The 26061-nt window shown below is 44.6% G+C and overlaps 1 protein-coding gene across 2 annotated transcripts; it reads left to right on the top strand.

Annotated features, from left to right (window-relative positions):
• Window positions 1-486: 486 nt before the first annotated feature.
• CRLF3 (cytokine receptor like factor 3) lies at window positions 487-24267 on the top strand. 2 transcript variants are annotated; one of them, XM_035103852.3, is made up of 8 exons: window positions 487-689; window positions 9466-9673; window positions 11401-11488; window positions 12498-12675; window positions 14336-14558; window positions 15438-15570; window positions 18990-19102; window positions 20426-24267. In XM_035103852.3, the coding sequence occupies exons 1-8, from the start codon at window positions 579-581 to the stop codon at window positions 20683-20685; spliced, it is 1314 nt and encodes a 437-aa protein (XP_034959743.1). In that variant the 5' UTR covers window positions 487-578; the 3' UTR covers window positions 20686-24267. The 2 variants fall into 2 exon arrangements, with proteins under 2 accessions (XP_034959743.1, XP_034959742.3); XM_035103851.3 differs by having other exon boundaries at window positions 499-779.
• The last annotated feature ends 1794 nt before the right edge of the window (window positions 24268-26061 follow it).

Below are 26061 nucleotides of genomic sequence, written 5' to 3'. Positions count from 1 at the left end.
AATACGAAATCTTTACTGCGCACTTTTCATACCATCCTATTCCACCAGTTTATAGAGTTGCGCTGAAAGAATATGCAGACTAGAATTTGTCAGCTTTATCATTATTTTTAAGTGCCATATTCATTGTTTTGAATAATTTCCCATCAAGAACTGTAAATCCAGATAAGTCATGCTTAAAAAAAAACATGTTTACAATTTGAACTCAGTAAATGTATTGATCATTGCATTACGCATGCATGCATCACTAAACTTTTTTATAGCTAAATAAATAAATAAATAAAAACCCAAGCACTGAGACTCCCGTTTTATTTACCCAACTTCCTCTCCGTCCCCCCGCCCTGCGATGCCTCTGCGATAGAAAGAGAGCCAAAAATACCGCCAAAGGGCGCGAGGCCAGGAAGAGGAGAAGGGGAAGCGGGGCGGGGCGGGTAGAACCCCCCCAGACCCCGCCCTTTTCCTTCCCCTGCCGACGGCGCTGGGTGCCCGGATGCGGGCCGCTTCCGGGTGTGAGGCCGCTGCCAGCAGTAGGTCCGCCCGCGGCCTGCGAGCCTCTCTCTCTCCCCGCCGACGGGGACGGAATGGAGACGGAGGCGTTGTTGCTGGAGGCTCGCGAGAGCGTCGAGGCGGCGCGCACCTACCGCCGCGAGCTGCAGCAGCGCCTGAAGGGGCTGCAGCTGGCCCGGCAGCAGGTAACGTGGGTGGGTGTGCGGGGCGAGCAGCTGAAGGGGACCGGGAGGTTTTGCAAAGCACTGCGGAGCCCCTCTCAGGCTGCAGCTGAGGTATCCCTGCCGAGGGTCGGGGCAATTCGGTATTGTGTCGGTATTGCCCCTTCTCTACTCCTGACAGCACTTTCTGCGCCTTCTCTGCAGCAACGGCTGCTGCTCCTCCCGAGGTCGCCAGGAGGAAACGTTTTTATCTTCCTCTCGCTCTCTCTAACTATTTCTTTGGCATTTTTGAACATCCTTTTAAACGTGTTTGCTAGGCGGGGCTTATTAGTTTGTTCTGGGTTGTTTTTTTTATTGTGTCTTTTGTTCTCGTTTCTTTTCTTTTTAAATAACTTTATCTTTATCATTATTATTATTTTATTTTCCAAGATTTTTAAAATAGCATTTCCACTTCTTCAGATACCAACATTTTCTATTCATCTTGACACCAAATTCATCTTGTCTGACTTGCCCCGTCCCCCCTGGTTTCCAAATTTTTTACATTTTTTCCCCTTGCTTATAATTACTTTTCAAATTCATTTTTAAATTCTTATTTTTTTTAAAAAAAGATATCAGATTACTTTATAAATGCTACACCAATCCTGCTAATGTTTTAACATATTTTCAGTGTTGTTTGACATAATCTATAAATTTTATCCAATCTTGCTTGAATTTCTTCTCGTCTTTTTTTGAATAACTTTTTATTGGGTTTTATAAAACAAGAATAATGTTATACAAATAAGTACAGTGGAACCTCGGTTTATGAACACCTCGGTTTACGAATTTTCGGTTTACGAACGCCGCGGACCCGTCTGGAACTGATTAATTCACTTTCCATTACTTTCAATGGGAAAGTTCGCTTCAGTTTATGAACGCTTCCGTTTATGAACAGACTTCCAGAACCAATTACACCCATGCTTCTGGTTAAGTATGCTTCAGTTTGAGTACTCCGTGGACCCGTCTGGAACGGATTAATCCACTTTCCATTACTTTCAATGGGAAAGTTCGCTTCAGTTTATGAACGCTTCAGTTTAAGTACTCCACGGACCGTCTGGAACAGATTAATCCACTTTCCATTACTTTCAATGGGAAAGTTCGCTTCAGTTTAGGAACGTTTCAGTTTATGAACAGACTTCCGGAACCAATTGTGTTCATAAACCGAGGTACCACTGTATAACAAATTTTTTCTCATGTCATTTGTATGTCACAAAAAATAGCATAATAAATGTGGAGTAATATCAAACAACATATGGTTCATTATTAGTGGTCAGTGTATAAGTTCTTGGTTCATAAACTGGTTTAAACAAAGGGGAAACAGGATATAATAGAATACTATTTTTTGGTAGGAGGGAAAGAGGGGGTGTGGGGAAATGGTAAGTGTGGTGGGGTTGGGTGGTTATGTTGTATTTTTCATGTCTCAAGCCATCTTGGTAAACTTCGGGTGAAGGGCGGTATACAAATTTAATAAATGATGATGGTGATGATAATCAGTGCTTTTTTTCCTGGGGAAAAGGTGGGGGAACTCACCATGAAAGTTAGTTAATAATGAGCCTAGTGCCCCCCCCCACATAGACACCCCGCAGGCGGTGGCAAAATACGGTATTAATACCGTATATTAGTGTACAGTATAGTGTATAAGAGAACTGGGCGTATAAGACGACCCCCAACTTTTCCAGTTAAAATATAGAGTTTGGGATATACTCGCCGTATAAGAAATACCGGTACAACCTGGCGTATAAGACGACCCCTGACTTTGAGAAGATTTTCCTGGGTTAAAAAGTAGTCTTATACACAGGAATATACAGTATGTATGTGATTAAAGAACTTGAGCGGACAATGATATGGATCAGAAATGGCCACAACTTTATTGATTACAGGTACAGTATAGGTGGCTTTTGGCTTCAGGGATAGGGTGTATGTCTGTTCCAGCCCCCACAGATTATTATTATTATTATTATTATTAGATTTTTTTGATTTTATTTTTTAAGAAAGGTAAGGGAACTCAGATGCCCTGAGTTCCTGTTCAAAACCCCCGCTTAATAATAATAATAATAATAATAATAATAATAATAATAGGCACCATCAGTGTGCTCTTGTGCCATAGCCAAGGGTGAAACTAGACATTATTTTGCCTGGGTCAAAGACTCAGTTTAGCATCTAAGAGTGATAGCTATTGGGTGGGTGGGTGGGGTTAGCTGAGTTTCTTGCTCCTAGTGAAGCCTGCAGAGGGGCTCCATTGCTGCACATTGTTTTTTGTATTTTGAAAAGAAGTTCTTGCTTGTTTTGATTATGGTCAAGAACTGCAAGCATGACCCCTATAGAAGCTAATTTTTAATGAGCTCAGACAGCTCCTGTGTATCTTCAGTAGACAGGAATTAAGTAGATCTTAGAACTGCTTGCTGACCTATTCCAAATGTTTGAAGATGTTTTTGCCTCTTTAGAACCAGGTTAATTAAATAACTCTGAAATCACATAAAATACAAACATAAATTATACAAGCAATTTCACTGAATATGTACCTCGCTGTAGTAATGGTCATAGAGGTAGCCATTGTAGTTTGTGTTGGAGCAAGAAGTAACAAATTTATCATTGAGTAGGGTCCACTTCATCAGATGCATGAAATATTATCCTCACTTGCAGGAGGATTGTAATTGATGAGATTAGGGGGAAATTAAGTCCCCAAAAATTCAGAGAGTAGACAATTCAATAAATGCTTGAAGGTGTGCAAAAAAAGCACAGTGACTCTTCCCTTCATAGCAGAAGTGTCAGGTGAAACACAATCAACTTAGCAATATTACGTTAATTAATATCTGCAGTGAGACAGGAAACTTGTTTTTTTTACAGACCCCAAAGAAACTCTTAATAAATTGTAATCCAGCTGTTTTACATTGGAGCTCCCTTTGAAATTGCTTTGTTCAAGAATGCCCCCGTTATGATCAGTAACAGAAACCAGCTGGTTTTTGAATTGTTCCCTTTTCCTACGCCAGATTTGTACTCAATTGATTCTTTTTCTAAAGTCTGCTTGACCTATCCAGAATGTGCTGCCTTGTTGTAGCGTGGTTAAATAAGGGATTGGAGCTCCTTCCCAGTGAGGAAAGGGTTTTTGATTTAGAAAAAAAATATTCACAGGACATAATTAGCTTATTGGGTTCACTGCCAATGGCTTCTGGCTAGAATGGCCAATGACTTGTTTGAAGGACTGGTATAAAAGTGTCTTTTATACATGATCCCCCAATGAAACCAACCTGTTCAGAGGCACTATGATAGGCTGGCAAGCTTCCTTGGATTCCTTGGTTGGTAGGTCTTTGGTGGTCTGTTCCAGCTAGGCTGCTTTTGCATACAGACAAGAACTGCAGCCGGATATAAGTTTGAGTGGGATTTTCTTCCAAGGAAGTTGGTGTTGAATTTCAGCCTTAGGAAACTTCTAGAACAATGTAACAGTGTCATCATCAAGGTACAATCTGGAAAAGTGCTTACTGTTACATACAGGGTTGTACAACAGCCAGTCTTGCTTGCCAAACTGTAAGCACCTTCTGAAACTCCTGGAAAACATGTGTTGGTGGTGTGAGTGTTTAGGCAAGATAGAGAGAAATCTGTACTGTACTGTACTGCACATACCGGTACTTCATTCAAACATTTGGTTTATTGTTCTTGCCTTCTATTTAACCTGGTGCTGTGTGTGCATATTTAAGCTCAGTATTGAGAATACTTCCTTTGATTTCTTTGAGTTGCTATCAGGGGCTGGGCACATGTTGATATTTGGGTTATAGGGGCTCAAGGGCAGGCGATGGCTAAGACTGAGTGATTGCTCCGAAAGTGTTATGCTTCTCTCATTCTCAATTATTTTTCTATGTAGAATGAGAGAAGCATAACACTTTCGGAGCAATCACTCAGTCTTAGCCTTCCCCTGCCCTTGAGCCCCATAGCATAGTGGCTGAAATGCTTTCATAGGCTTACCCAACTTGGTGGCTCTGCTCTCTCATGCAGGAGCCTCAACATTTAACCATTATGCAGCTCTCTCATTTTTCTTTAAAGCTTTGGCTCCAAAGCCATAATTTTGTGAGCATGTATGTGCATGTCTTTCAAGTTCCCACAGTTGGATAGTCAGGGCAGATTGAGTAAAACTGATTCCTTTATGTAAAAGGAAATCTTGGACATGCTAGGACAAGGGTCAGCAAACTTTTTCAGCAGGGGGCCGGTCCACTGTCCCTCAGACCTTGTGGGGAGCCAGACTATATTTTTTGGAGGAAAATATGAATGGATTCCTATGCCCCACAAATAACCCAGAGATGCATTTTAAATAAAAGGACACATTCTACTCATGTAAAAACATGCTGATTCCTGGACTGTCCGCGGGCTGGATTGAGAAGGCGATTGGGCCACATCCGGTCCCTGGGCCTTAGTTTGGGGACCCCTGTGCTAGGTGGTGGGTGTTATGAAGCTCCATTGTTTAAGCATTAACTACAGTTTAGGATTCAGGTGACACACTAAACTACTGTGATTAATTTCAGAAGTGAAATCTTCCAGAATTTGATTGGTAAATGAAAGCAAAACTTCTTGAACTGTTGTCTATTGCTGTCTTGTTGGCCTATGAGTTCTGCGCCTTCAGCTCAGCAACAGCCAATATCTGCTTTCATTTAGCCAGTATTTTCATGGCACTCTCTTTACCACAGAAAAGGCAATATTTAACTACAACTGCTTATCTCTAAAACTTCTCAGACTCTTGGTGCCTGTTGCTGCCAACCTCTTCTGTTAGTGCCAGATAAATGTTTCCTGCAGAATCCAGATGCTATATGGCCTTGTATTTGTGCATCTAATCTCTCTAATCCAAACAACTGTAGGTGGATCAGTGTAGTTACTGCCATTGTTGATGCTGTTCAGGCAGTGAGATAGCCGTATGTTGACTTTAAGGACAGGTGTTGATTTGAACCTGGAGAATGTCAAGGGCCAGTGTGGTGCAATGCTTATAATGTTCAACTTGGAATGGAGAGATTTAAAATCAGCCATGGAGCTAACTGGGGCTGCACCTTTCTACCTGCCTGCCTGGGCGTCAGCTCCATTGAATTCTGATTGGACACTGTGAGTAACCTTGTGCTTTTTGGAGTATTCTCGTTCTTGGCCTAATCTTCCTTAGTACAAGTTGTGACTAACATGCTCCAGGAATCCTAGGACAGGGGTAGGCAACCTAAGGCCCATGGGCCACAAGCGGCCCAGGGGGGTCATTTAACCTGCCCATGAGCCGCCCCAAACTGAGCCACCCACTTGGCGAGTCCACACACACTGCGCTAAACTGGCGTGGCGCGGGGACTCGCTTCCATTGCACCGGAAATCGCGTCTACGTAGATGCCGGCAATCGCAGGCGCATGTGCTTACACACACATGCAATCCAGCCCACGGAGGGATCTCCGCTGGAGTGAACAGGCCCAGGCGAGGTAAACCTTGCCGGCCCCTACCCTAGGACAACAGAGCCTTTAGTATTGAGATTCTGTTAAAAACATGAATTTGCAGTACTGTACCCCAGCTTTCAAGCAAGTCCACATAACTCACTGGTCCACAATATTAGATGGAACACCTGTCCACATGGGCTTTTGTTCATCATTTGTGGCCCAAATAAGAGAATAACATTTCTGAATAAGATACTTGGGTTTTCTGACCAAAGTATTGCACCAGTGCAAAAAGGGTCCCTGACACAATTGATGGAATCACACTTAAAGGTAAAGGGACCCCTGACCATTAGGTCCAGTCATGACTGACTGGGGTTGCGGTGCTCATCTCGCGTTATTGGCCAAGGGAGCCGGCGTACAGCTTCCAGGTCATGTGGCCAGCATGACAAAGCCGCTCCTGGCGAATCAGAGCAGCACACAGAAACGTTTACCTTCCCGCTTGGAGCAGTACCTATTTATCTACTTGCACTTTGACGTGCTTTCGAACTGCTAGGTGGGCAGGAGCTGGGACCGAGCAACGGGAGTTCACCCCATCGCAGGGATTCGAACCGCCGACCTTCTGATTGGCAAGCCCTAGGCTCTGTAGTTTAACCCACTGCGCCACCTGCGTCCCAGAATCACACTTAATGTTGCTTTTTCTCCACTCTGCTTCTTTGTACTGCATCCCTCTTCATGCACAACTGCTCATTCATGCAAGTGCCTGCTTATAAAATCATAGAAATGGAGGAGGCTGTATTGTAGACCATCTTGTGTGACTGTTTGCTTGATGGAAGAAATCTAGTACTCTAGAGAACATGCTGGCTGAGGCTTATGAGAATTGGACTCCCAACAACCTCTGCAGAATCCTAGATCCCCCATCCCTGACCAAAAGTAAATACTTCTTTTTCTTGCCCAGGCTTTTTATATACTGTTTGAACTGTTTCCTTTGCTAACTTTAAAAATAAAAAAAATAGTGTATTCTTTTTATTCCAATGTGAATGTAGCTTTTATTATTTTTAACCTTTGTAAACAGCCCTGGAATCTGTTTCAGTAAAGGATAATACGGTATAGGTAAAGGGACCCCTGACCATTAGGTCCAGTCGTGACCGACTCTGGGGTTGCGCGCTCATCTCGCATTATTGGCCAAGGGAGCCGGCGTATAGCTTCCAGGTCATGTGGCCAGCATGACAAAGCCACTTTTGGCAAACCAGAGCAGCACATGGAAACGCCGTTTACCTTCCCGCTGTAGCGGTTCCTATTTATCTACTTGCATTTTGACGTGCTTTCGAACTGCTAGGTTGGCAGGAGCTGGGACCACCCCGTTGCAGGGATTCGAACCGCCAACCTTCTGATCAGCAAGCCCTAGGTTCAGTGGTTTAACCACAGTGCCACCTGGGTCCCATAATACGGTATATATGCAATTAATTTTTAAGAGGCCTTACACTACTGCAGTTGTGCTGTCCTGACTTGCGGCATCAGTGCAGTTTGTCCCCCCCTAACATGGATGCTTTATTTATTGTGCTGGATAAATAATATACTGTACCAGCTGATAAGTTGATATTTACTCATGCAGCCACCTGGTCCTATGTCTTTTTTTTTTTGCCTTGCACAGCCTGGTAGAGGATCAGGCCTAAAAGATCTGGGGGAGAATATAGTGCTTCCCTTCTCCTTTTCCTGCCACTTCTGTTTTATGTACATAACCATATACTTCCTTTTTTTTCTGAAGCACTGAAAGAGCAAGTGAAGTCTTAACTGCAAGGGGACTTCAAAGTCCTTTGAATGTGGCTTAAAGAGGAAGTTGAGCTTTACATAACGGTAGAGCATCCTGTGTTTTTCTGAAGATCAAGAAGTTACATCTGGCTAACATTTCTGCATTGAGAGAAACTTTTTAAACAACTTTTCTATCTGGACCAGCATTGATTTCTCTCCTACTGAGTGGCTCAATTCTCTTTCCAAGCCAGATTTAAATTTACAAACTAGCTCTATTCTTTTATCGTGCGAAATGGTTATTGCAAAATCGTTTTGGCATCTTGCGGTGGTGATTGCCACCAGAATGTCTGTTCTGAAATTCGACTGCTCTGCTCGGCATAAATTAGGCACGTTGCCGTACAATTAGTGCCACTTTTTAAATTTGCAGCACAGGCTTCTCTTTCCTTGCATCGTTGCATTGCTGATTACATGAAGCTGTTGATTAAATGAGGGTGGCAGCAGTGGACCTTTCTGGAATGGATGAGAAATTGCTTGTGCCCAATCACTCTTTTCCGCCCTTTATGCCTGGTTTTCAGGGCAGAAACTGCCCACACTGCTTTTCTCCTAAATGTAAGCAAGATGCTTTGTTCCGTTTTGTTAATCAAGGATGTGTGGAATTCTGGGGGGGAAGGCCGCCTAATTCTGTCATAGTGATTCTGCTTCCCCATCGCAGTGCAGATCCTTTTGATGAACGATGCCAAGTGACATCCACAGGCTAAGCCAGATGTGGCATGGGAGACCTATAAGCAGCTCTCCTGTGTTTTTTTACAAAACATTAAATTGGATGCAAGGAGCACTAACTTCGATTGCAGCGACGAGAGGGGGAGGTGCTGTACCCTCCTGTGCCATTTCTCCCGTCTAAATCATATTGTTAAAATTGTTTGTAGGGAATCAGCACAAAATGTCAAGCTGTCTGTGTATTCAAGAACATGGGTTATGGAAATAAATGAATAGAATTGTAGTCTCACAAAGTGCTTACAAAGGTGTTTACAGCCCCGCTCCCCAAACCAGCTGTTAAACTGCCTGGGGAGGGGGATATGTCTCTTCCCCCCTCCCCACGGAGCTAACCGTAACTTTGAGAGGGGAGTGGTTTTTACTTTGGAGACCTTGTTTCTTAGATTTAGGAATACATATTGAGCTGTTCATTCTCATTTTCTGACAAGTATAATAATTAAATTAATGATGATGATGATAATTTTATTCCTGTAATTTTTCCTCTGTTGTGCTACATGGTTTTGAGAGCTGTCCTGTACCCTGTGATGTTACTACAGTCATACCTTGGTTTTTGAACAGCTTAGCTCGCAAACAACTTTTAACTCAAAAGCTGCAAACCCGGAAGGAGGTGTTCCGGTTTGCGAACTTTGCCTCGGAAGCCGAACGTCCAGTGTGGCATCCGATTGGCTGCAGGATGCTCCTGCAGCCAATTGGAAGCCGCGCCTTGGTTTTTGAACATTTCGGGAGTTGAACGGACTTCCGGAATGCATTCTCTTCGAAAACCAAGGTACAACAAATTCTGAATGGCAAGAGCCTGATTGGTTTTGGCCCTGCCCTAGTTGGCATGGCTTCTCATGCCTTTTGTCTCCTTCCAGATCAAAGAGAGTGCGGCACTGACAAGGGATGTACTTGAACAGCATTTTAACGACTTGAAAGGCACCTTGAGGAAGCTTCTGGATGAACGGTTGGTGTCCTTGCTGCAAGAAGTGGATGCCATAGAAGAGGAGAGCATCAAACCCTTGGATGAGTGCCGGAAGCTAATAGAACAGGGCGTTGGCACTGCTGATGATCTCCTCCGGGAAGGTAGGAGGCTATCTTAAAAACATGCCAGTTCTTTTTGGGCATGGGGGCTCCCCCCCCAAAAAAAACCCTCACTTGTTTACAGCACACATGCAGGGATTACACTGCTTTGCCCCACTCTGCCAATGATGCCCCTGTTAGCATAACCGCAGAAGACCTGGGCCACCAAGCCCCCCCCCCCCCGGTAAGCCTCTGCCGGGTGTCTTCTGCCTCTGGTAGTCAGCTGTAACATGATCCAGGCTCCTTGGAGTCTGGACACGTTATCTGCAGAGTCCATTCCAGCGATCGGCGTGGTTTGGCAGCAGGAAAGCAGACTCGGAGAGAAGTCCTTGCATTTTTACAAGCGTTTATTCTAAAGCATCTCGGAAGATAGACCAAACGTGTCTTGTCTCCCATCAGCAAAGCAAAAGCAAGAGAACTAAACATTACAATAGTACAACAAATGGAAATATACACATTCAACATCCTCTTCCAAGCCTGTTCCTGTTTAAGGTGGAACAGAATCTACTATGAAATCCCAACAGCCCCCCACATCTTAGGTGACAGTTGACTGGTCCTGCTTAGGTACCAATATACACATACAAGACACCTCCAAGCTACGTAGAATCTCGATTGGCTCCTCCCTTGGGTGGAAGGAACCCAATGCATGTGTGATATTATGCCAAGCATGCAGGGTCTCTGATTGGGACATCATTGGTGAGGCGGTGGAACTAGCTGCTGCAAAACTCCCTTTGCACATGTTTTCAGTGCATCTGAATGTTTATGTGGAACACACACACATTTATGGCACACATGACATCAGTTAGGCTCATTGTGCTAGATCGGCCTTGCCCAACTCCCATCAGACTCGGCCAGCATGGCCAATGGGCAGGGATGATGACAGTGGCGTGCGGTGAATTTTTTTTGTAGGTGAACAATTAGGGCCAGAGGCACCAGCTTGCAAGGGTGATTTTTTTTTCCTGAGGTGGGGGAACGTCATGCACGTGACGTCTTGACATTGTATGCATGAGCATCGTGCCTCCTTCCCTAAGCCAGGCAGAAGTTCCTCTGGCTTTGGGAAGGAGATGCCAGGCCTCTGAAAGGATGCTGGAGCCCTCCTTCCCCAAACCGGATGGGCTCTCTACAATAGAATTATAGAGTTGAAATGGATCCTGAGGACCAGCTAGTCCAACCCCCTGCAATGCAAGAATCTTAGCTAGATCCTACATGACAAATTACCACCCAACCTCTGCTTTAAAACTTCCAAGGAAGGAGAGCCCACCACCTCTCGTGGGAGTCTGTCCCACTGGCAAAACAGCTCTTACTGTTAGAAAGTTCTTCCTGAAGTTTAGTCGTAATCTCATTTCCACTTGAACCCACTGGATCGGGTCCATTATATCTATTGGAGAAATACCTTCCGATGCAGAATGGAATGTTGCATGTGTCCGGTTGCTGCCTCCTGGTCAGGATTGACTTTTCTCAAAAGAAAAAAAAAACACCAAAAGGTAAAGGACCTCTGGGGTTGCGGCGCCCATCTCGCTTTACTGGCCGAGGGAGCTAATGTTTGTCCGCAGTCAGTTTTTCGGGGTCATGTGGCAGGAGCTGGGACCAAGCAACGGGAGCTCACCCCGTCACAGGGATTTGAACTGCTGACCTTCCGATCGGCATGCCCAAAGCTCAGTGGTTTACACCGCAGCACCACTTTTCTCAATAGGAACCTCTTAATTATTATTATTATTATTTTATTCCAGGAGAAACTGTCATCCATGGTGTAACAGGGGAGGAGAGTGACAAGCTTTGCAGCTTTACCAAAAAGGCATTGCATATTCAGCTGGATAGGTAAGAGCATGGGTAGGCAAACTAAGGTCCAGGGGCTAGATCCGGCCCAGTCACCTTCTAAATCCGGCCCATGGACAGTCCAGGAATCAGCGTATTTTTACATGAATAGAATGTGTGCTTTTATTTAAAATGCATCTCTGGCTTATTTGTGGGGCATAGGAATTCGTTCATTGTTTTTCTCCAAAATATCGTCCAGCCCTATACAAGGTCTGAGGGACAGTGGACCGGCCCCCTGCTGAAAAAAGTTTACTGACCCCTGGGTAAGAGCCATGAATTGAGGGTGGAAGTTTGATACTTCTGTGACTGGCTGATAATGGGTGTCAGGGTTGATTTAGAGCAGGCCTCCCCAAACTTTGGTCCTCCAGATGTTTTTGACTACAATTCCCATCATCCCTGACCACTGGTCCTCTTAGCTAGGGATCATGGGAGTTGTAGGCCAAAACATCTGGAGGGTTGCAGTTTGGGGGTGCCTGATTTAGAGCTTCCTTTTCCCAATTTAGGACAGTTGATCTGAATGAGAAATACCATGTTAAAAAAATTAAAAGGTACAGTCTAGACCAGCATTTCTTGACCTGGTGCCCTCTAAATGTTTTGGGATTGATGGGAGCTGGAAGGCGCAAGGTTGGGGAACGCTGGTTTATACTTCCCTGGCCTGTTCATACATGAGCTAGCAAGACTGGTGTTCATAGCATCATTTAACCTTCCAACTCAAAGCAGTCTGGTCATCATTTGAGATGCCTGGGTTTCAGAAGAGATTACTGTGAAACTCAAGTAGGCTGGGTTTTGTAAAGAGCTTTTTTTTTAACATTGGAAGGTTCCTTTGACGTTATTCCCTTGAAGCCCTTGAGGGGTGAGGTTGGGGAGATAATCAAATACATGTGCACTCTCTTGTAAATCGTGTCTCTGTAATCAAATCAAGAGTGCCAAACCTTTGTTGATTCTTTGAAAACAGTTGCTTATCAAGTTACTAGCAGTACTGAATAGTCTCTCTCTCTCTCTCTCTCTCTAGTTTGCCAGAAGTACCATCTTTGGTTGATGTGCCTTGTTTATCTGCCCAGTTGGATGACTCTCTCCTTACAGTAGTGAGAAATCAGATCTTTAACCATGGAACAGTAGCATCTCGGCCCCCAATACAGATAGAAGAACTGATTGAGAAGCCTGGGGGCATCATTGTTAAGTGGTGCAAGGTGGGTGGAAAAGAGTCTTTTCAAGATCAGTCTCCAATATGCTCGCTCTTCCTTCCTTCCTTCCTTCCTTCCTTCCTTCCTTCCTTCCTTCCTTCCTTCCTTCCTTCCTTTCTTTCTTTCTTTCTTTCTTTCTTTCTTTCTTTCTTTCTGTGCTTTAATCACTTTCATTTAAGACAGTTTGTGATTTTTTTGCTTCTCAGGCAAGACATGCAGTTACTCTGACCTCATAGACTGAAAGTCCAATTCTAACCATGTATACTCAGGAGTAAGTCCTGTTGAATTCAGGCGAGCTTACTCCTGGGTAAGTGGGGTGTAGGATTGCAGCCTTAGCTGGCTATGATATTTTTTGTGTTCCAAGTTTTCAAAAATCTGTCTTTTTCTGCTTTGCCTTGGAATGTTTTGGACAGTTTCTGCAGACTTCTTGAAGTTCTTTGCAAAACAAAATTTAAGTTGCAGCAAAAACAACATGCCTTCCTCTCTGTGTGTTGACCCAAATTATTCCCCTTTTGAAATTACAGTATGTTTCATTGCTTCCTATTTCATAGACTCAGGAAGCTTCTCCACAAATTAAAGACTTTCTCTTGAATTTATATTACAAGCAGCAGTTTTTAACTCCATGATTGTGTGGCTTACAAATATGGTACCTAGTTTGAGACGGTTCCCTAAACAGATAGTGCATTTTTTGATAACTTTTTTGCTTTTTAAAAAATAACGAACCAGCCTCCATAGTGAGTGAAGACAGATATCCCGCTAATGATTGCAAACAGCTACAATGTTCACATATTGATTTTAAATTGTTTTTGTTTTTATTATTGTTATTATTATTGCCTCTTTAGACCAAGGTTAGGAACATTACACATAATATTTCTGTATAAGAGAGCAGGAGACAAATGCAGTGCAATAGTAAGCACCCTCAACAACCCATTAAATAAAACATAACTCCACAAGTATAGTCAATGCTGTAATAAAATAGGACCATCATGTCATTAGCTGCTTCCTGGTCTTCTCTGCCTCCGACAGGATTTATGCTGCAGCCAATGAAACTCCAGTGTTCAAGGGAGACTTTGGTGTTCTGCATGGCTTCCTTTTCCCTTCCTTGTGATTTCTTGTCGTTCCCGACTGCCACTTCTCCTTTGTTCCATCCTTTTCCTTCTGAAACCGTGCAAGTTGTTTGTTTATTTACTTCTATGCCATTTGCATGCCAAAACAGCTTCTAAGCAGTATAAAATAAATTACTTTTAAAAAAACGCACAGCATAATAAAATTTCACAATAAAACAATGCCCTCAAAAAATCATTAAAAAATAATCCACGGTTAAGACATACAGTAACAACAAGCCCTTTCAGAAACCTAGCAATTAAACCGGCTCAAAATACAATTAAAACAGTTGGATCAGATAGTTTAAAGTTCAGGGGAATGCTTGTCCAAACAGGTTCTTGGAGCCCCCATGCCTGTTTCTTTTTCTTTCCACAAAAATTACAGAGAGTGAGTTCAAATGAAACATGCAAGCTGAGTCCTTTTTGCAAATCGAACAAAGATAGCGTGTTGCAGCTTTGCAATATTACCTTGACAACATCGCACTTCTGAGAGCTAGCAAGATAGTTGAATTGGAGGAAGATTAAAGGCAGTGTGTTAATCCAATAACCGGGCTCTGTTTCAGGTCGATGAGGACTTTGTGCCACAAGATTACAGGCTCCAGTATCGCAAGAGTACGGCCAGCCACTTTGAAGATGTGTATGTCGGCTCGGACACAGAATTCATAGTGCTCCATATTGATCCCAATGTTGATTACCAGTTCAGGGTTTGTGCACGAGGAGATGGCCGCCAAGAATGGAGTCCGTGGAGTGTTTCTCAGACTGGTCGTTCCACCTTGGTGCCCCATGGTATTATTCTTTGCATTATTATTATTATTATTATTATTATTATTATTATTATTATTATTTACTATTTGTAACCCTGCACATCTGACTGGGTTGCCCCAGCCACTCTGGGCAGCTTCCAGCATATACAGAAACATAACAAAACTTCAAACATTAAAAACTTCCCTAAACAGGGCTGCCTTCAGATGTCTTCTAAAAGTCAGATTGTTGTTTATTTCCTTGACATCTGATGGGAGGGCATTCCACAGGGCAGGCGCCACCACCAAGAAGGCCCTGTAACCTCACTTCTCGCAGAAAGCCCTCGGTGCTGGACCTCAGTGTCTGGGCCGAACAATGGGGGTGGAGACGCTCCTTCAGGTATACTGGGCCGAGGCCGTTTAGGGCTTTAAAGGTCAGCACCAACACTTTGAATTGTGCTCGGAAATGTACTGGAAGCCAACCTAGGTCTTTCGGGTCATTATGAATATAATTACCATCATGATGCCTAATTGATGTGAGGGCTTGCAGAGGACTTCCCCCGACAGGACTCAGTTGGATCCTGCCCTTAGGCATTGATTCCAGCGGGACTTCTCTGTGAGTGGATGTATTTGGGTCCGGTTGTAGGTGTGTTTAGGAAGAGACTTGTCATCTTTGTAATGCCACTGAAGTGCATGCATTCTGTGGAGTCCCCCCCCCCCCAAAAAAATTTCAAAATAATGCAGTCTTCCCATTTTGGAGTGCAGACAAACGTTCTCTAAACATGAGAGTTGCAGCCTCTCTTTTCCTGGGTAGTGAGCTGGGGTCCCAACATCCTGGGAAGGCTGTGTTGCATCGCACGGCCACCTTGCACCTCCGAGTGATGTGCACATGTGTGCTAGTTACTGTTTGCCCTTCCTTCGTTAGAATGGACGCCCGGCTTTGAAGGCTACAGCTTGAGCAGCCGAAGAAACATTGCGCTTCGAAATGATTCACAAGTGGGCGGGGTGCTGTACTCCAGGGCTCCAACCTACTATTGCGGTCAGACATTGACATTCCGGTAAGTCATGCTGCTTAGCTAACATGCCACAGCATGTTTTTCCCAGCAGGATTTTGTGTGTGTGTGCGTTTGTTTGTTCTTTTCTTCCTTGAGAGATCTGGCCACCTGTTGTTTTGACTCAGTTTGACGTGTTTGAGTTTACCCAGCATTCCTTGAGCACAAAAGGGGCACCCAGGCATCTTTACTTGGTCGCAAGTGGCCACTAGTTAGGTGCAAAATGCACCTGGCGCTTGGCTAATTTTGAACACTGGCCAAGGGTTGCCGTGGATGAGGGGCTGCACGCTGCTGACCCTCAGAGATCCCCGACACTGCTGCTTCTCTTAAATAGTGGTGCAGGCTGGGGGCAGAGCAGAAGTGGGGCGTCTGTAGCCCAGTTTTTCCTCCACGTTCTTCTTTCATTAGATTCCAAGACGTACCATATCCCCCCACCCACCCATCAGTCTTAATTCAAAGATATTTGAAGCCCACAGTGCCCTAAATTGTTCTGAGTGGTCCCTTACCTAGTCATTTCCTCCCTTGGCAGAGGAGCTCGCTTTTGCCGCTGGAGCCGTTGCAAAGACTCGAGCTGCAGTTGCTGGTTCATTTGTGTCCAATATTTGCCCCTCCCCCTTAATTCTAAATCCGACTATGCTACGGATGGCTGACTTCAGCGGAAACTCCCAGTGGGAGGAGGCTGCTCAGGCAACGTTGGCTTTCAGACTTAAACTTTCTAATTTGGGACAGTGATATTAGAAATCTTGGCACTGCTCCTGTCCCCAGGGCGATGCTGTTTGGGCCAAGGAAGGGCCCCTGTGGAACTGCCTTGGTGTCAGTTGTTATTAGTAGGGTAAGAGACTTAGTCTCTGATTACACAAATGCTGAGCTTTAGGAAGCCTCGTTCAATAGGCTTCCCACTTGCTCTAACCAGCTTTATATGGCTCTGGTAGGCTATTCGCAGAGGCCCTACTTTGCATCCTCCTGCCTTCTGCAGCTAGTGGGTGGGGGACCCAGGAGTGGACCTTCTTGGCTGCTGCACCCAGGTCTCGAACCACAACTTGGGGAGAAACCATAGGTCAGTCATAGAGCGTATGCCTCACATGCAGAAGCTCCCAGCATTTCCAGTTAAAAGGAACAGGTAATTAGAAGAAACTCTTCTCTGCCTGCGTTAGATGCTAGAAAGCTCCTGCAAGAGTAGACAATGCTGGCTGGGTTTAATGTAGAACTTTCACTCTGAAGCACATCTGAACCAATGGCTATAAATAAGTGCAGAAGTTTAAAATTGTGTGTGTGTGTATCTTAAAACAACAACATTGGCTGACAAGATCTGATTGTAAATCTCTGGTTTACTTTTCCAAAGAGAGCTGGATTGCTTCCAGATGTAAGAGATTTAGGTTTTCCCTACCATGCCCCCCATTTTGCAGTGCACATTTTTGGCTCTTGGGAGACAGGAAAGCTTGGTGGGAGTATTCACAGTGCAATATGGCTACAATTTTGTCTTGACAGGCGGCTCATTATTGCCCAACCTGTCCTCCCCCCCCCCACCAAAAAAAAGCAAGCAAAACAAATGTAATTTCCTCCTGAAATTTTCAAGCGATACTTATCGCTCGACACATGTTCCATATCCAGTTTGCTTTCATGGCAGGCTATAGGAAATTGCATCATCTCTAAAATAAACTGGTGTGTTTTCTTTTATGTCTGCCACTATGATCGATGTCTACAACTTCACTGGTATGTTTAACCGGCAAGAAGCAGGGCTGTAAATGTGCTCCTCCTCCTTGCATAGGTCCAATCTGCAGGTGTTTTGTTGTCTCATTGGTCAGCCAGATAACATTCTTCCATGAATGGTGGGGATTTTTTTGAATGGGGGAAAAGAATGGTGTCTGCCCTTCCCCATTAATAACCCTCTGAACAAGGATAATGCAGTGTTTTCACATAGCGGTACTTATGATGACATGGGAAGATAAATGGGTTATTTAACTCGAATCAGAATGAATACTAGACTAATTAAAACTTGAAAAATGTTGTTTTTCATTAAATAAAAAAGAAACTCTCTAAAACTGTAAGAATACTAGAATCTTTAAAAAAGCACCTATGGCTGTTTGCATGGGGCTCTAGGAAAATGATGTGGCCAAATACTGGGTTGTTTTGGGTATGTATTTTGTGGTTTTTATATTGTCATTTTATCCTGAGAACCACCCTAAGACCTGCGGGTATAGGGTTCATGGGACATGGGTGGCGTTGTGGTCTAAACCACTGAGCCTCTTGGGCTTGCCGATCGGAAGGTCAGCGGTTCAAATCTACACGATGGAGTGAGCTCCCGTTGCTCTGTCCCAGCTCCTGCCAACCTAGCAGTTCGAAAGCATGCCAGTGCAAGCAGATAAATAGGCACCGCTGCAGCAGGAAGGTAAACGGTGTTTCCATGCGCTCTGGTTTCCGTCACAGTGTCCCATTGCGCCAGAAGCGGTTTTGATCCTGCTAGCCACATGACCCGGAAAGCTGTCTGTGGACAAACGCCGGCTCCCTCGGCCTGAAAGTGAGATGAGCGCCACACCCCATAGTCGCCTTTGACTGGACTTAACCGTCCAGGGGTCCTTTACCTTTTATATATAGATATATATATATATAGGGCAGTACAGTGGTACCTCTAGTTACAAACTTAATTCATTCCTGAGGTCCGTTCTTAACCTGAAACTGTTCTTAACTAGAGGCATGCTTTCGCTAATGGAGCCTCTTGCTGCCACTGTGTCGCCGGCACACGATTTCCATTCTCATCCTGGGGCAAAGATCTCAACTTGAGGTAACTCTTCCAGTTTAGCGGAGTTCGTAACCTGAGGCGTTTGTAACTTGAGGTGTTTGTAACTTGAGGTACCACTGTATACAAAATAAAATTTAATAAATAAATAAATAATAATAATTTGTGTCTCTTTCCTAATGTGATCCCTCAGCACTTTGAACGTCACCTCTTTATCTATGTGATAGTTCAACATTCTTACATGTGCCTATATCCAAAATAGCACATGACCCTTGAATGCATTGGGTAGAGTTTACACCCTGAGCTGCCATGGTTTTGCCAGTTTGCTTCAATGTTGAGTGAGTTGCACACAGTGTGGCTCTGTGTGCTGAGATAGTCCCTACACTGGAATGAATGGGCAAACCCTCACCTAGAGAGATTTTCTGAATTGGTGGTGGGTTGTGTTTTTTTTTTTGCTTTAGTTTGCTCCACTTTAACAAAAGGCAGCCGTTCCAACGAGCCACAGATTCAGCAATAAAGTTCCCTCTACAAATTTACTGCCGATGAACTGAGGCAAACGGAAACATAATGTCGCCATAATTTTCAGGGTGTGGGTGTGCGCAGATACCATAAGAAAGGTGCATTATCATTGATAATAATTGATACAATTTATATTAAAACTTCAAAATGCATCCAACTTTCTCCTCAGAATTGAAACAGTTGGTCAGCCGGACAAAAAAGACAGTATAGGTGTTTGTGTGGCGCAGCAGAATGGCGCCGATTCCCTGCAGAGAGATAAAGCAGTTTGCGTGAGCACCAACGGTGAGTTGCCCAAGAATTCACTTGCACAACTTTTTAAAAATGAAAAATATCTGACTTATTCCAGATTTTGCCCTCTTCTGTCCTCTAATATAGTCTGCAAATTTCAGAACTATATAAAACCTTAGATCTGTAAATTTGTTTATTTTTATTTTCGTTTTATTTTTATTTCGGAAATTTTTTGAAGGTGAAGCTTCAAAAATTTGGGAGCTATGTCTCTCTTCAGGGCACAGCCTTCTCCCAAGGCAGCTTCATTCAAATACAACAGGCATAGGCAAACTTGGCCCTCCAGATGTTTTGGGACTACAACTCCTATCATCCCTAGCTAACAGGACCAGTGCTCAGGGATGATGGGAATTGCAGTCCCAAAACATCTGGAGGGCCGAGTTTGCCTATGCCTGAAATGCAATATAACTTAGCTTTATATCCATAGCAGTGACTCTCATCTGGAGCATGATGGATGCTGGGTGCTGATGGATCCCTGGGTGCTGATAGCTTCAGCAGAAAGTGTGCCTATTTAACACACATTTAATTATCGCTGGCTTTCATTTTAGCATCTCACTGGCATTCAACCCCCCCCTTCCAGTTTTCCCCATTATTTACCTGCCAACTAACATTTCACTTCATGCATTGTGACACAGCAGGACTGGGTCCACAAAAGCTAATGCCTTAATAAATGTATTCGTCATTAGGGTGCTGCAGGACTCCAAGAGACTTAGCATGGCTACCAGTCTGGAAATTTATACAAAATCAATGCATTATGGAGCAAAGGGTTAGGGCCCTTGAGAACAGACTTGTAAATACAGTGGAACCTTGGTTCTTGAACTTGATCCGTTCCCGGAGTCCGTTTGACTCCCAAAACCGTTCGAAAACCAAGGTGCAGCTTCCAATTGGCTGCAGGAGCTTCCTGCACTCAAGCGGAAGCCGCGTCAGATGTTCGGCTTCTGAAAAACGTTCAAAACCCGGAACGCTTACTTCCAGGTTTTGGGGAGGCAATTTGTTCATAAACTAAGCCGTTCGAGAACCAAGGTATGACTGTACCCAGTTGCCTGAACATCTGTTGCAAGTAAAAATTGCCTCCAGGTGACAGAAAAGGTATATTTCATAGACACTTTTTCAGACAGTGTCATAAATGAAATAATAAAGATGTGTTTGGACCGATTAACTAATGCTGATCTCTTGCTGGCCAAATAACCTTTATAAAGCTGTTTACAAGGCTGCAAAGGGGGATAGAACAGTCAGATCACAGTCCAGACGTTACTGGGTTTTCATGTCTAGTTGATTGTTGTCTATGAAAACCAATGTTTCTTGCCTTATCTGTTCCAGGTGCTGTCTTTGTAAACGGAAAAGAGATGACAAACCAGTTGCCTGCGGTTATTTCAGGATCAGCTGTGACATTTGACATTGAAGCTGTGAATTTAGGCCCTTCCAATAATAATAATGATGGGGGGAACTTCAAACTCAGAGTGACAATTGGCTCCAACAACAGGGAAGTGGTCTTTGACTGGGTACTCGATCAGTCCTGCGGTTCTCTTTATTTTGGGTGTTCGTTCTCCTATCCAGGCTGGAAAGTGCTGGTGTTCTAACTTTCCCACCTCTGAAATGATGCCGATTGTTTTAAACTGTATCATTCCTCCAGTGGTCGGACTTGGTGATACAGCGATTAACTAGTTCAGGCTCCAGAGTACACTGGTGTGAGTCTGTGCAGGAGGGAGCCCCCTAACGCAACCTGCCTATGTGATGAACATTACTTGAACTATTTACTGGGTGCAGTTTAAAGTACTGATGGTGTGTTTGAGTAATCTGGGGGATGGGGTGGGGAGTAAGCCTTCACCGTTGCTATCAAATTTGTATTATTATTTGTATTATTATTGATTTTAAGGGAGAAAAAGCCAGAGTTGATCCTTTTACTGTGCTCCTGCCTGTGTGGTTACTCTTAATGAACAGCCCCATTTTGCTAAAGTGCTGTTCTTTTGGCTCAGGGTTTATGGACCAAAGTTACTTGTATGCTTATCCTATTCATCAGAGTACGGTACTGTAAACGCTGCTGGGCATGCACTCAGCAAATGCTTCATTTTTGTCAGTTGGATACCAGGCATTAGTGTTTCTTGACCCGATATCCCACCCTGCTCCCCCATTTACTGCAGCAAGTTGACGCATTTGTTCCCCCATGCGCAGTACCTCGGTCTCATCTCTTTACCTGTGTGCCTTGGTTTTTATTCAAAAGTATTGTACAGGATGGAGAGTTAAGCTTTCCAACAGTGAACATGCAGTGCCCAGTTGAGTGCCATTGAACGGCTGATATTTAACTTGGGCTTTATTATTACCTCCTGCTTCAGAAAGTGCCTCTACCAAGACGATGTCTTGTTCCCAGGGGAAATTCTATAATAGGGGAGGCTAGCCTGTGGGGCAGGTCCTGCCCAGGAAGCCATGTTGTAGCAGCAGCCTGTTAAGATCAGGCAATTTTGGTTACCTTCTAAAAGTGTCTCTTTTCTCTCTGGCTAAGGTACCATTGCAGGGAATATCTAGAGGCTCTGAGAGGGAACACTGCATTCCTTGCAGTGGTGGCTCCCAAAAGGAAGAGATTTTTACAAGGGAAAAGAAGTCGTCCTGATCTAGGAGATGCTCCTCTCCTAGCCCAGTACTCCCATGAGGAAAAATGCTATTGAAAAGATCTCTGTCTCTCCCTCCCAGCCTTGTTTTTCTGCAGAAGGGGAGGGTGTGTCTGATATATGGCTAGTGACTGTGTTGGCCACTTCTGGCTCATGGCTGTCAGAAGGTTGACCTCAACAGGGTCCTTCAGCTGAAAGAATTAAGCTACCCTCATTCTGTAAGGAGGTTTTGTAGAACTTCTGAGCCTTTGTGGGTGGGTGGGAATCTATAGTAGGTGGCAGTCAGAATTAACCAGAATTCTTATACAGTACAGTACAGTACATAGTTGCTTTGTCCTTTCTTACCCATCCGTGAGTTCAAAGAACAACTCTGCAATAACTTAGATAGGATAGTGTGCTACATGTATGATGCTGAAGTGGAGGTACCATGTAGACAAAGGTGTCTGTAAATGCATCTATCAGGGATTTTATTATTTTGCTGATGTAACAAGATCAGTGCATAGACAGAATGGTGATATTAAACAGGGTATAACTGCCGTGTGGCACAGTCGTGCACTGAATCGGGGTTTCCCAAACTTGGGTCTCCAGCTGTTTGCAGACAGTTTCCATAATCTCTGAGCATTGGTTCTGCTAGCTAGAGATGACAGGAGCACTTGGTCTAAATGATAGTTTAGGCCAGGTGTGACCCTCCAGATGTTGCTGAACTACAACTCCCACTAGCCTTGGCCATTGGCCATACTTGCCCACCCTTTGTTTAGGCAAATTCAACCATGCAAGTGACGTGAAATGCCCTTTTTCATGTTTAAAATATAGTACAAATCAGTATTACTTGCAAACATGTCCTGTCACAAACTGTAGCTGTTCAGCGCCAGCCGGGGGCTGCTTACCACAGCATCCTGTTGGGAACAAACAAAGTAAGAAGTTGTTGAAAGCACCTTTCTGTATATCCCAGCTGCTCTAGGGCTGTGCTGATGCCAAGAGCTCGGGTGCTGGCACAGGAGCTCCAGTGACCCTTAAACTGGAGCCTAAGAGGATGGCAATATCTCCTTGCTGCACCAAGTTAGGGCCTCTCCCCTGTCCTGAAGCCTTAAGGCTACTAGTGGGGAATCTTTGTCCCTCCAGATGTTGCTAACTACAACACCCATCAGCACTACCAAGCGTAGCCAATGTCCCAGAATGATGGGAGTTGTAGTTCAGTAACATCCAGAGGGCTAAAGGTTCACCCACCTCCTCTGTAGCCCAACAGCTCTGCAGAACAGCGGCTGTTGACATTTTGCAAGCGAAAGGCTCCCCCACTACTCCCTTGGCTTCAAAGTAGAAAGCTGGGGTTTGTCGTGGACTTTGGGTTCTCTTGTGCCACGTGCCAGTATACTCCCCCCTCCCCGACGATCATCTAGTCCAGCATGAGCTACATTAGAGCAATTCTAAGAACTAGGCAATATAGTAAAATCTAATGTAAGCAAGCAGAGCTCTGCAAACTTGAAATGGAGCACACACAAAAAACACTGTATGAGATGTTAAGGGGTGGCTAACTCTCCTTCCCCTCCAGATCTGTTTCCTAAACCTCCCATTTTGAGGGCACATTGGGGAAATCCTGTTGCGTCATCAGGCCGATGCTGTTGGATGTCACCCAGCTGTTACATAGAAAAATGTGATCGGCCAGGACCAATTTACATTTAGCTGTCAAGTGTGTGTACGTGAGATATATACACCGGAGGGTGGAAATTCTCTTCCTCCCTCTAGAATGTGTTATAGGTGAACTGGAGCTTGTAAATGTGCCTCTGACCAGGAGGAAGATGTACTGCCTTCCACAAAGGCACACATGGGGGAAAATTGTGGCCTGCCATATGTTGTTGGGACTACAGCTCCCATCATTTCTGTCCGCTGGCTGTGCTGCCTGGGGCTGAGAGGAGTTGAGAAGTCCATGCATGCGCAGTGCTTGGTTCATAGACAGAACTGGGTGGCTGAAGTTGCCATCAGCTTCACTCCTACAACAGTAGTTTCAAACCCTGTTTTCCCAAATGAGGTAGAGGCAAAGGGCAAGCTAGCCATTGGCCCCATAAATAAATGTTTTTGCCAGTTCTGATGGTTTCATTTAACCCAAATGCCTTTCTACCATTGGCTAGCTCGTCACATATTGGGGGGGGGGAGTTTATGTGGGGTTGATAATCCTTTGAGGTGGTGGGGAGAGAACATGTGTGAATGAGTTGTATTTGGGAACAGCAGCACTGTGCAAAATATTGGTTTGAAAACTTGCCAATAAAGCTGATAAGGACCAAAAGGCTTGATGGAGATTAAAAACACCTAGCAATGGACCAGTGATAAACAGCTTCGCTAGTGAAATATATATATGGAAAGGTTCCCGATACATTTGTAGTATTTTTGTACTTTCGCAATACAAGTATTTGGTCCTTTGGAAGACATTTTACCCATACAGTGTTAAGATAAAACTTGGAGACAATGTTGGGAAGGGAATGTGTTTGTAAAACTTTGTATCTATTTACCTCAGCATACGTACTTTGTATTATGACTTTTTAATAAAAGTTTGTCCATCTGCTTGACTAGTGTTATTCCATTGACTTGCTGTACGCGGGTGGCGCTCTTGGTCTAAACCACTGAGCCTCTTGGGCTCGCCAATCAGAAGGTCGGCAGTTCGAATCCCCGCAATGGGGTGAGCTCCCGTTGCTCTGTCCCTGCTCCTGCCAACCTAGCAGTTCGAAAGCAGGCTAGTACAAGTAGATAAATACCGTGTTTCTCCAAAAGTAAGACACCGTCTTATATTTATTTTTCCTCAAAAAAACACACTATGGCTTATTTTCAGGGGGTGTCTTTATTATTATTATTAAGTACGGTACAGTTTAACCCAGGCACCCCCAAACTTCGGCCCTCCATATGTTTTGGACTACAATTCCCATCTTCCCCGACCACTGGTCCTGTTAGCTAGGGATCATGGGAGTTGTAGGCCAAAACATCTGGAGGGCCGCAGTTTGGGGATACCTGGTTTAACCTACAAAGTTAAACTGCCTATCACTATGGCTTATTTTTGGGGTATGGCTTATATTCCTTGAATGCTTGAAAATCCTCTATGGCTTATTTTATGGCTACGTCTTATTTTAGGAGAAACAGGGTAGGTACTGTTGCGGCGGGAAGGTAAACAGCATTTCCATGCGCTCTGGTTTCTGTCCTGTTGTGCCAGAAGGGGTTCACTGTAGTCATGTTGGTCACATAACCCGGATAGCTGTCTGTGGACGAACACCAGTTCCCTTGGCCTGAAAGCGAGATGAGCGCCGCAACCCCATAGTCGCCTTGGACTGGACTTAACTGTCCAGGGGTCCTTTACCTTACTGTATTCACCCCACCTTTTCTATAGAAGACCTAAAGGTGGCAAACATGGCTTCCCTGTACTTCCTCAACCTAATTCCCCTTTTTATCCTCCTGGAAGGTTACACCCAGTGTGGATTTTACCACAATGCTACTCGAAAGTGGTGGGCCAGAGACCACTGCCTGCCTGAGTCATCACCTTCTGCTTGGCAGTGACTCCACCACATCCCAGACTGGACCCCTCAGGGACCAAATACGGTATTGGTCCCCGACAATGGGGGAGGGGAGTTGCCAGACCACCGCATCTGATAGCTTGAGAAGCCCTTCCTTAGCAGAAATTGGCCTGGTTTTGGTATAACATTAATTCTTTTGCCTGGCGTGTGTATATGTCTAAGGTGGGGGACTGTGACAATCAGGGCCGGCCCCATGGCCAGGCTGGGTGGCGCAGGGCACCATGGCGCCGGCCTGCCAGGGGGGCATCGCAAGCTGTGCCCGCCCGCTGGCCGGTCCACTGTGCAGCTGCACCCACAGCAACCGCGCTGTGCCTGCCCGCCAGCCGTGCTGCGCCCGCCCACCGCGCTAGGAAACAGGGCGGGGCGCCAGAGGGATCCGTCACACCACGGCGCCAGGAGCGCTTAAGACAGCCCTGGTGACAATGTTGCTTCCCCTCCTGTAAGAGAAAATTTCTCCATCTCAACAGCCTCCTACATGTTCCAATTAGTATTTAGAGTGCTGGAGACATTTAAATACTGCACACTCGAAGGGAGGGGGAAAAAAGAGGTGTCATGAGTCAATTTTTATTTGACCCATTTTGATTTAGTCACCATGCAACCACTGATTAAAAGTGACATAATGCCTTTGTGCAATTGGAGGCTCTGTGGACCATAGGATGGGAAATTTTGTACAGTACTAGCCCCTTGAACAAATTAACCATTCCCAAGCAAACCTCCAAATGAATTGATGCTTTTTAAGGCTATAGGGACCATATTTCCTTCACTCATCCTTACTACCGTGCAGCACATTACATAG

The sequence above is a fragment of the Zootoca vivipara genome, chromosome 2 (genome assembly GCF_965207765.1).
Source record: "Zootoca vivipara chromosome 2, rZooViv2.hap1.1, whole genome shotgun sequence".
In the NCBI taxonomy this organism is placed as follows: Eukaryota; Metazoa; Chordata; class Lepidosauria; order Squamata; family Lacertidae; genus Zootoca; species Zootoca vivipara.
The sequence above is the reverse complement of the archived record's forward strand: the minus strand, read 5'-3'. Positions and strand labels throughout refer to the sequence as shown.

What these genes read in the sequence shown, in the direction of transcription:
- CRLF3 (XM_035103851.3), top strand. Translation starts at nt 579, where the DNA reads ATGGAGACGGAGGCGTTGTTGCTGGAGGCTCGCGAGAGCGTCGAGGCG. An exon ending in TCATTGTTAAGTGGTGCAAG is followed by an intron (nt 12,676 to 14,335) that starts GTGGGTGGAAAA and finishes GCTCTGTTTCAG; the next exon opens with GTCGATGAGGACTTTGTGCC. An exon ending in GGTCAGACATTGACATTCCG is followed by an intron (nt 15,571 to 18,989) that starts GTAAGTCATGCT and finishes CTTTCTCCTCAG; the next exon opens with AATTGAAACAGTTGGTCAGC.